The sequence below is a fragment of the Cyprinodon variegatus genome, unplaced genomic scaffold, assembly GCF_000732505.1.
Source record: "Cyprinodon variegatus isolate N-32 unplaced genomic scaffold, C_variegatus-1.0 Scaffold228, whole genome shotgun sequence".
Classification (NCBI taxonomy): Eukaryota; Metazoa; Chordata; class Actinopteri; order Cyprinodontiformes; family Cyprinodontidae; genus Cyprinodon; species Cyprinodon variegatus.
Window position 1 is genome coordinate 329,828 of NW_015150681.1, and position 10,637 is coordinate 340,464.

Genomic DNA, 10,637 nt, shown 5'->3' on the forward strand with positions numbered 1-10,637 from the left:
TGTATGTGTATATATATATACACATACATTTCTGGGCAGTTTCCCACATAGTTCTAACAGTTGAGAGAAAAATGCTGAGGGGCCAGCAACTTCAAAGTAATAACTCAGGTTAAAGCAGGAAACTAAGCAGAACCATAACGAGGTGCCAGCAGCACCTCTAGAAGAATAGGGGTGAGAAAAAATAACCCATAGAAATGTTAGGCTAAAGGGTGAGTTGATTTTTGTTTTTGTTGAGTGGAGTTTACATGGTAGCCTAGTCCAATCTTTTAATTACCACAAGCTGGTGGTGTACTATTCCCACCCAAATAGGCTATTTATGTATTTGTTATATTTATTTTGGTCACTATTCTGGTCACTTTAGTTTATTCTTTGTCAGTATTTAATAACATAACTCAGGTCTCTTAAGTTATTTTTCTTTAAAACAATTCTGTTATGGTTAAAAAAGTTTGTTAAATAATTATTTAATTGGAAGTCTGTGTTTGTGTTCTTTATTAAAATTAAATCATTTAGCAATATCATAAAAAGTCCAGGCAGAGCTGCACATAAAATATGGTTTCAAATCTTCTCAATAATTATCGATATCGATCAATATGCATATTTTTTTTATCGATAAGCTTTTTTTCTATATCGTCCAGCCCTAGGAGAGACACATATTAAATACATGGGTACTGAACGATCTATTGTACTTCTACATTGGCACTGAGCCACACTGAAAGAAGTTAGATGTCGATGTCATTTGGTCAAATTATTATTGTTTTTTTTTTTTCAGGTAAAAAAAATGATATTCATGGTTTGAAACCAATAATTTCACTTTACCTGGAATTAAAAATCCCTTATCGTGGAAAAAAATCAACTGAAACATTTAGTTGCAGGGTAACTCTAATACAAGTCAAAGGTAATAGTATTACTAAGGTTTATTCTTTCACACTCATGTAATTGTGACCCTGATTATAATTCAAAATAGGTGTGGCCATCGCTGCACCACCATGAGCAAGGTTGCTCTTACAACTAATGCAGTCTACTTAGGTTCAGAATAGGAATGATTATGATGTGTAGATGCTGTGGTCATTAAGTGAAATGTCTCAGATATCAAATGGAGACAATCTTAAAAACTCTCAGGCATGTCAGGTTCTTGAGCTTGTTAAAAATCAATAATGGGATAAAGTGTCTCCTGCTCATCGCTACAATTGTAGAAACTAAAGCTTCAGCTCAGACTTATCATGAATTATAAATCTGGGGTAAATAAATAAATGCAGTAGGACCAAATAAATATGAAATATTAAATTATACAAAATATTTAGGATAAATAGGACATTTTTGTCATTATACATCCATGGTTCAGAAGATCTTATTTTAGACTTAATGTAAATGAGAAAGATCAGTTTAAACCAAGGATTAGTTTAAAGTTAAAATTAGCTGTAAAAGATTAAAGTCATTTTTCAAAATTGGTTCAGAGTGAATTTTTTTCAAACGCTACTTGAATAAAAAATGGACACATATTTCTGAGTTCATGACTCTCTAACAATTTTTACAGGACCTTAATTAGACAAACAGGCCCACAGCATCATAGATAGAGACTAACAATATAGAATATATTGTAGGTACATTTGTCATTATCTTGGCACTGATGACTGGCTTGATTACTCATTTCATTCTCCTGCCTAGCTCCACCCAGTTTCTCATTACAGCTTATCTTATCCACCTGTTTCAGCTTCTATTTAATCAGCCCTCCCCCAGTCATCAGTGCCAGATTATTCTCGAGCCTTCAGTGAGAGTTCTCTAGCAAACTTGTTTTGGTTCTGATTGCCTAATCTGGACCTGTTCTGATCTGTTTGCCTGACCTGTCTTTGGACTCCTACTGGATTTTGCCTGCTGATTGAACCTGGATATGTTTACTGTCACCGACCTAACTTTTCCCTTCAGGACCTCTTCGAATCTCTGATCTATTGGTTCTGAATCCTGAGCACGTCCTCGACACCGGCTTTGACTTTGCCATTTGGATTGTCCTGCCTTTCACCTTCTGCTTGGATCTGATCTCTTGGCAGTTCTGTAGTCTTAAAGGCTTGAGCATCTGGAACTCTTTGTGTTGCAACCACTGCATCTTGTCAGCCTACTGGCTGGAATAAACCATGTTTTCTGGGCACGAACTGAACTCTAACACCAGGTTAGTGACTCACGTGCATAATCATCCTCCATCAGATTATCGTGGTCTTTCTCTCCTGCAGAGGTTCCTTAGACGCACTAGTCGTTGCTTTCCCAGATCCGTTTCTTATAATAAACGCTTTTTAAAGGAATCCCACTGTCTGTCTTTTCTTAAATACTGGGTCCTCTGTTCTGATCCGTGACAACATTTACATCAGTGCTAGACTACATTAATCCTTTCTTTTCACATATTGGTCCCAATCCAAAAAGTAAAACTGGGCAGGTCTTTATTTTCATCTTATTGCTGTTTACACGCATGTTTCTAGGGGGAAAACGGGAGGGGACACCAAGTAGTCTTTGCTTGGGTCATGTGGTGGTGATGACGCTCAGGGTTGCAGGGTGTTTAAAGTGCTACTTTTCACTTAACTTTCCTTTCTTTCTTTTTTTTTTGCCAATAAACTGTAAAAATAGATGTCTTACAGTGCTGTCCACATGTCCCAGCCATTATATTATAGTATTCTGCATCTCAAATATAAATAAAAAATATTAAAGCAATTACAATTGAATGAAAAAAGTTTTCATCATCTGTCCATTCCAGTATAATGATTAGATTCTATATTTATGTCAGTCTGTCATATGACCTAAAAGCTATTGGAAAAAAATAAAACATTAATTTTTTAAGAGTGATTATAAAAAATAAAAATAAAAAATGCATTCAAATTAGACAAAAGGACTGTCTTAAGTAATGATGATTAATTTTGTGCCGATAGGTCACAAGACGTGTGTTATGAATTTTTGGTAATCAAGTGTTTTGTTTTGGATATGAATTGATGGGAGCAGCAACATAGAAGCTCTGATCCAGCAGCTGAAACTGGTACCACTCAGGGCTGCTGGCCTCTTCCACGGATACTTTGCTTGTGGTGAAAACTGGAGAGCAAACCAACTGCTCTTTCACAAAATGATCATTACCGTGTTTGTTCTGCTCGCCATGTTAGTGTCGCTGTGTTCTGCTGTTTATTTTTAAGCAGTTTTAAATATGATACGTAGGCAGAAGTACGAAGTTACACTTCAACTAAGCAATATTCATGAATGGAGGCTTTTTTCACGAAGCAATATTAACACCAAATATCAATATAGACAGATTTTTCTTAATTGGTGCATCCTTACATAAAACTCATCCTATGGATTTATATGGATTCACCTCCAAACTTAACTTAAAATTTAATCTGGGTCTCATTTGAGCAAAGCACATTGTTCTGGCCACATTCCCATAGAGCTGAACAAATTCACATACCATCTGTGATTTAGGATGCTGGTGGAGGTTCTCAGTCATCCAGGCCACAGCAAAGCAAAGCAAAAAAAAAAAGGTTAAAAAAAAAAAAAATGCAAATTCTACAAGGACTGATCTATACTTTTTTGATAATAGGTAAGAAAATACTTTCTTTCCTGCCATGCCTCATTAAATACTGTAAGATAGGTACATATGATCTTATTATGGAGACCTGGTGAGGATCCAACTCTTTACTGCTGTCTTTTAACATCATGCTTTATAATTTCATATTCAACATTCCTAACTAAACTAAACTAATTCCTTATTTTGCCTTTTTTACAGTTATTTTCATGATCTATTTTACTGTTGATCCTAACAAGTTCCAAAGAGGAGTTCAAATTTAAATGCACTTAAATACTACAATAATAATCTTAAAGCTGCTTTCTCCTCTCTGTGTACAAACAATATTGTTGAAGCTGTAAAATACTTCTTTATCACAGCGGATGTTTGTAGAGCTACATTAAAGGTTTGATTCAACATAAATTTAAACGTACATCTGAAACCTGGTTAATTGTTGTGCTGCCAAACTATTTAATTAATGTGATCTTTTTCCTCTGTTTTCCTGTTTCAGTCACTTTATTTGTGTTTTCTAAAATGCAAAAGTGGAGCAGAGAAAATTAGAGTCTCTAAGAAGATATTCCTCAACCCATTGAGTGCTTCATGTGGTATTTACTGAGTCTACAGGGAAAAATTAAAAACAAAGAAACCCAAACATAGAATCTACCTCAAAATAGCAGAAAATACAAATGCTGACCCTTACACATCCATAAACCCCCACACTGGACCGTGCAATCAGTCCCTTGAGGCCACTTCCCAGAGAACAAGGGTGTTAATTTGGTGTGTCACTTCATGACTAAGACAGTGGTCTGCAACCTTTAGCCGAGACATTTTTGTGTGGAAGTGGCCCCCATGAGTTCCAGACTGCACGCTAGTCTGGAAAAAAGCTGCTGGCAGAAAAGGGCATCTTACACTCTACTTCGCCTTACTCCAGTTGTCTTTACTCCCTTTAAGCCTTTTTGAAAAGCTTCTGTTATCATCGACAAAGCCGGGTTTAGGCTCAGTATCGCTGCCACCAACCATCCAGGCCACATGCTGACACCCCTGACAGACAATTAATAAGGCCTCCATGCTCAATGTAGCCGGCAGAGCCGGGAGATTACGTCTGTAGGTAATTGTCCCGTTGACAGCAACATGATCCCCAGCCCCTGTAGTGACCTACTTGAATAATGAAATACGAACGAAATGGCAAACGTGAGCTCCCTCATACTCGCACCCGAGGAGGGAAACAGCAAGAAAACAGCGTGCTGTGGTGGCAGAAACAAAGGCTAAATGAGAGCCAGGAGCTGATGTCGTAGTAGTGCGGTTCTGGGTTTTCCCTCAGTGCTTTGTTTGCTCTCTCTCTTTGTCTGTGAAGCTAAAAGAGGCAGCTCAGAGCCACGTTGCTCGGTGAGTCACCTTGCCAGAGAGCCCCAAGCCTGAAAAACATGAACCCTTTTACCGAGGGGATATGTGTGAGTGGGCAGGGGCAGCAATCTAGGCTTGATTGCTGTCTGTAACATCACAAGACTTGTGTTGTATATTCGAAGCCAGCCTGCAGTGATTTCCCCTCTGTGTCTTGTAGCTCTACAATTTACTGTTTCACAATTCAAACTCTAGGGCAGATGTCATATATTAGCACATGGGCTGTAATAACACTCTATGCCTATCTTTGAGAGGTGACTAAATGGTAATATCCATCTGTGCTCCTGCAGGATTTACAGTGTTTCTAATTATCTCAGTCTTCAGAGCTACCTGCTGGCCCAGGCGGCGCAGGTTTCTGCACATCTGGTGCGACCAACATTTGGCCGCAATTCAAAGACGCGCACAGATTATTGTTTTTCTTCAGACTCCTACACAACACAGAGTAAAAATAAGAGCTCTGAGGAGGCTCGGGCTGCTGTGAGATACTGACAACATGATTATTCATGGTAAAAATATCACAGTATCCTTATATTTATATTGAAACTTTCCACAGAATGTATGAAAACACCATTAATGCTACAAGCTAATCTTCTCTACCATCACTAAAACAATGTTACATCTTAGGTATTACATTTTTATTATCCATTTCCTGACACGTTTGTCATAAGCAGGCTTTTTCCATTCATACCTTTTGGAATATTTTAGTTAGTGTCTTTCATTTACCTGATTTTATTGTATTAATTTACCTGCTAAAAGCATTTTGTTTATCATAACCTGATTTTACTTGTTTTCTCTTTAAAAAACATTACTTAAAAAAAAAAACCTCTTTCGAAGCTCTTCGTTAGTATTCTTTTGAAAACTGCTTTACAGTTATTATTAACAGTATCATCATAACAGTATCATCATCATATTGTGACAAAATTAATGTTTTCTTATTTTCATGCTGTTAACCAACTGTAATATTTTTAAACAGCACTAACCTGATAGGACTGGCAGGTGGTGTTTTGGTAGTACTGCTCTCAAAGAACATCTATTTTTGTTTTTACTGCATAATGTAGAAGCCTTTTAAAATAAGCTGTCTGGCAGGGCACAGCAATAGGTTGGGGTAGGGTGAAGGGGGGTAGTGTTGCATTAGAGAAAACTTCTTTTTTTCAGCTTATAACTGTTTGAATAACAATATAATATTATAATGTCGTAGTTTTGAAACTGCACCTTTGTAAAACCTTGATACAGGAAGCATCACAAACATCATGGTTAAATATTCATCACTACAAAGGAAAAGCCTTGAAATGAGATGTAACATAACATAACAGTCACAGACTTCTGTTCATTTCCCGCCTGTTTCGGGGTGCAGACAGGAGGCTACAGCTCTTTAACCTTGTTTACAAACAGTCTTTGTTGGAAAAACTGAGGGGAAGACACCCAACACTGAAGCTATGAGCGAGATGTATATCAAGCAGCCTAATGCAGGTAATGCAGATGGCCCAACAAGCCCCATCTACTTTTTATTCTATAATGAGTACACAGCAAAATTATCCATGCAAAAATAAAATTAGGTGAAAAATTACTAATTAATTTAGCAGATCGTATTATATACTTTTGCATAAGACTGTATTAAAATATATACAATAAATGATCACATTTTTATCAGATTATATTTCCGAAGCTTTATAATCAATTAAAAATTGTATATAATCAATAAATTCAGTAGGTAACTGTAAATATCAGAGGAGTAATTGTGATTCTAAAGGGACAGGCTGGTGTAGACAATGAATGGATCAATTCTTATTACTTTCTGTTTTCACATATAAGCAGTAAGATAACTGAAACATATTTGCTGTAAATTACGCATAAAAACAGTAGACAATAGATAACTGTATTCACTACAGCTTTTGTAAATACAGATGCTGTTCACTGTAAAATGAATGTTCCATGCAGTCTCATCTGTTGACAAAGCTTTACTGAAGGTTTAAAATAGATTCTTGAAAAATTGTAGCTGTAACATAAATAACATTATTCTTATTAACAAAAAATAAAAAACAAAACAAAAGAGGTAACTGTTATTGATTAAGAATATACAATATATATATTGCTTTTGGGCTCTTCATTTCAGCTTCTGCAATTAATTGTCTATTTATTTTTTAGATATATATAGATATTTTAATGAAAATATGCTTTATTCATTGAGAGGTAGATCTTAATACTTTTATTAAATACATAAGTTTGTTGAGCATTATGTATATTAAAAAACAATCCACCATTACAGAACCATTAAATCATTTATAAAATGGATTATTCCAATAGCGATCTAACATAAATGGGAAGTTAGATAAAGGTCAAGAATCATGTTAATATTTTTTTATTTTAAATACATTTTTCTCCATCCACTGCCCAATAAGCTCTGATCAAATACACAGTTCCCGCTAGAGAAAAGCAACACAGCCTGATCTGTATAAACAGCTCATTCAAGGTGATTTGAATGAATAGAATAGAATAGAATAGAATAGAATAGAACAGAACAGAATAGAATAGAATAGAATAGAATAGAATAGAATAGAATAGAATAGAATAGAATAGAATAGAATAGGGGAAAATCTGGTGTTACAGCAGCAAAAAAAAATGATTATAGCAAAAGTGGTCACACAAATGTGGACCTTAGAAAACTGTATAAAAATAATATAATGGTTAAGAATAAGAAAAATAAACAAAAATCAAGAATCTGATGTGTTAGTTTGCCTCCATTCATAACTTGTTGGCATGTATCATAATATATAACAAAAAGTTACAGCTTTAGTGTGACCAGAACAAGTTTGTTTCCCCACATGTTTGCAGCAAACTGTGGACAGGCCTGCTTTTTGCTCCCTCCAGCAATCTTTCTTCTTGTTACTCTTCCGTAAGGGGCAGATAACAGGAGTGTGTGATCCTGCTGGTTCTGTTGACAGACTCACAAACCTGGATCTCTAGAGCTCCTAGAGAGCTATCATTCGCCTCTGGGGGGGTTAGGGTCTCAGACTTATATCAGTTTAGTTCAATGTCCACATCAACTTAGGTTTTTATTGCTATTATTTTTTTCTTTCTGGTTTTCAAGTGATGTTCTACCTGACCCTGCTGTAACCATTTCACAAATATCTGCCTGAATTTCCTCCAACAGTCCTCAGAGGCCTTTACAGGATTTCATACTGAGATTTATTGAATTACACTAATTAAGGAGGTAACTGATTGGTTGATGGTTTTATTAAAGGGTATTCAAGGTTTTCATTGGTTACAAATATGTGAAAACTACACAAACACTCCTGACGCCTAATCAAAAGATATATCGAATTGATTTGTCTTTTAAGCCCAAACTATAAACATGAGTGACCATCATGTGTTTATCATGCTGCGTGACACATGCAGAAACAACACTCTGGAGGAATATTGTGACTCATGTGTATTCAGTCCCTCGCACCCTGTTTGTTATCCTGCAGCAGACCTAATTGGCTAACTTTCTTTGTTGCCATGCTGGCCAGATTTCAGACTGTGTGGGAAACATGCTGCCTCTCCGCCGCTGACTAGATTACTTATGAAAACAGTGTTATTGAGATAACCGGATCATGTTATTAGAGGAGGACAAGAAGGAGGGGGGGTAGGAGGATGATGATGAAGATGAAGAAAAAAAAAAGCACAATAGTTGCCTGTGAAGTGAAGCTGAGCGCCACATACTGTACAAGCTTTGGGGGCGAAATGAGATGTGATGATTGTGAGCTATAAAAAAAAAAGACAAATTGCTTGTCAGAAACAAGAGAAACAAAGAAAGGATCCTGTTTTCTTTTTGTCGAATGGGTATTTAAGGAGAAGGTGGGCGTTAAAAGGAGGAATGTAGGACAGGAGGGTTGTAAGAGGAACAGGAACATGAAAATGGAAAGATAGAATAGATGTAGGTTATGTAGAATGAAACCATGCACCCCCCCACCCCATACAACGGTGACGCGTCTTTACCTGCTCAGGCCCCTGGAAACAGATCCTGCACTGGGGGGTCCGCAGGCTGCTGGCCGTGCTGGTCAGGGACACGGCGTCCAGGCCCACTTGGAGCTTGGGCTCCTTCTCCTCGAAAGCCAGGCTCCGGGGCCTCGGGTCGCTGCCGTAGTACTCCTCCTCGTCGTCCCGGGAATGGCAGTCGACGAAAGGCGGCCAGCCGCAGCCGCCCATCCCCAGACCCCGCATGGCGGTGGAGCGTCGATCTGTGTCTGAGCCGGACTGTCGTGAATCGGATCGCATAAACACCAGGACCTTCAGTTCATTGAAAAACATGCGGATCCGATACTTGAACATTATTATTATTATTATTATTATTATTATTATTATTATTATTATTATTATTATTATTATTATAATTATTATTATTATTATTATTATTATTATTATTAATCGTTTCTCATCACTTTTGGCCCCTCTGATGGCATGTGTGTCTAAGCCAATGCGGATGAAAGATTTTCCTTTTCAGCTGACCGACACACTCTTTCACTCATTCATCACTCAAACAACTCAGCAAACACTGTCTATATGCATCTCCCACCGCACCCCAGTAAACATCACAAACTGGTGTCCATTTTCCTCACTGCTCCTCTTTCTTCTGTTTTTATTTCTTATTTTTTCCTCTCTTCCTTCGGAAAAACTGCCGGGGTCTGCAGCAGCTAATATTTATATACCGGTATATAAATACAAATGAGCCTACATGTTTTGCTACCCGAAGCAGAAGACTGCGAGAGAGCGGACTAGAGGAAGAGAGAGCAGGATAGAGGCAGGGAACCGAGGACGGGGTGTAAAAAACAACGACATGCCATCCATACAGTCACATCTGGGACTCCCGTCAAGAAACATAATCCAAAAAAAAGGGGGGAAATTAAACGATGAAATGCAAGTTTTCCTCTAATGTGATACCGTCTTATTTTTCTAATGTCCCTCTGTGTCAGATCATGTCCCCCCACCCCCTTCCCTCTTTTCCTCCTGTCCTTTCCCCCTATTTCATCTTCTTGTTGAAACGCTCCTGGTCGATCCACAAATAATCGGAACCATTCCCTTCGACGATCCACGTAAATTTGAAAAACACGTCCCTCAGCGTTCCCATCTTCTGGAGCCCCATGTTTTCCGTCTCAGCTCGATGTCCATCAGGGTTTCTCAGCGATCCACGTAGAAGAGAAGATAGAGAAGCAAATGAGACAAAAGGCAGCTTCTAATATTGGAGAGGAAAAAGGGGACGCGCGGTGAAATCACGCAGCGTGATTATTGGATCAGATATGTGGTGCTGATGAGACTGCTGGCGCTGGTTTTTCTTCCTCGAAATGGTCGGCTTGGAGACTGAACGGAACGCAGCCGCTACTTCCGGGACGGGGAGGGGGGTAGAAATCTTCCAGTCATCCTGTAAACAGCGGGACATCGTGTCTCCGTGGTCATCCATCCATCCTCCGGTGGGTGAAAGCGCCTCTCGCTGCGCTCCCAGCTGAGCAGAGGAGGAGAAGCTCTATTATTGACCGGCTGCCGCTGTCCAGGGTGCTGAAAGCCCCCTGCCACCAACCCCTCCTCGTTGATGACGTGTTGCCACATGAATTAAGAGCGCGCGAAATATCCCCCCTCCCTCCCCATGCTGCTTCGCTGTGTAATAGAAAACAATTTACAGTCTTACCGAAATTTAACGTTTAATGTTTTTTTTGTCACCTTAACATAA

General features: G+C 38.3%; 1 protein-coding gene across 1 annotated transcript in view; it reads right to left on the bottom strand.

The window, feature by feature from the left end:
* The window catches only part of LOC107088728 (E3 ubiquitin-protein ligase MARCH9-like), a 26,418-nt gene extending 15,983 nt beyond the window's left edge, over window positions 1-10,435 (bottom strand). Inside the window, exon 1 of the mRNA XM_015381081.1 lies at window positions 8,912-10,435. Coding sequence (XP_015236567.1) covers window positions 8,912-9,244 — 333 coding nt within the window. The 5' untranslated portion in view covers window positions 9,245-10,435. The remainder of the gene's footprint in view (window positions 1-8,911) is intronic.
* Window positions 10,436-10,637: the final 202 nt, after the last annotated feature.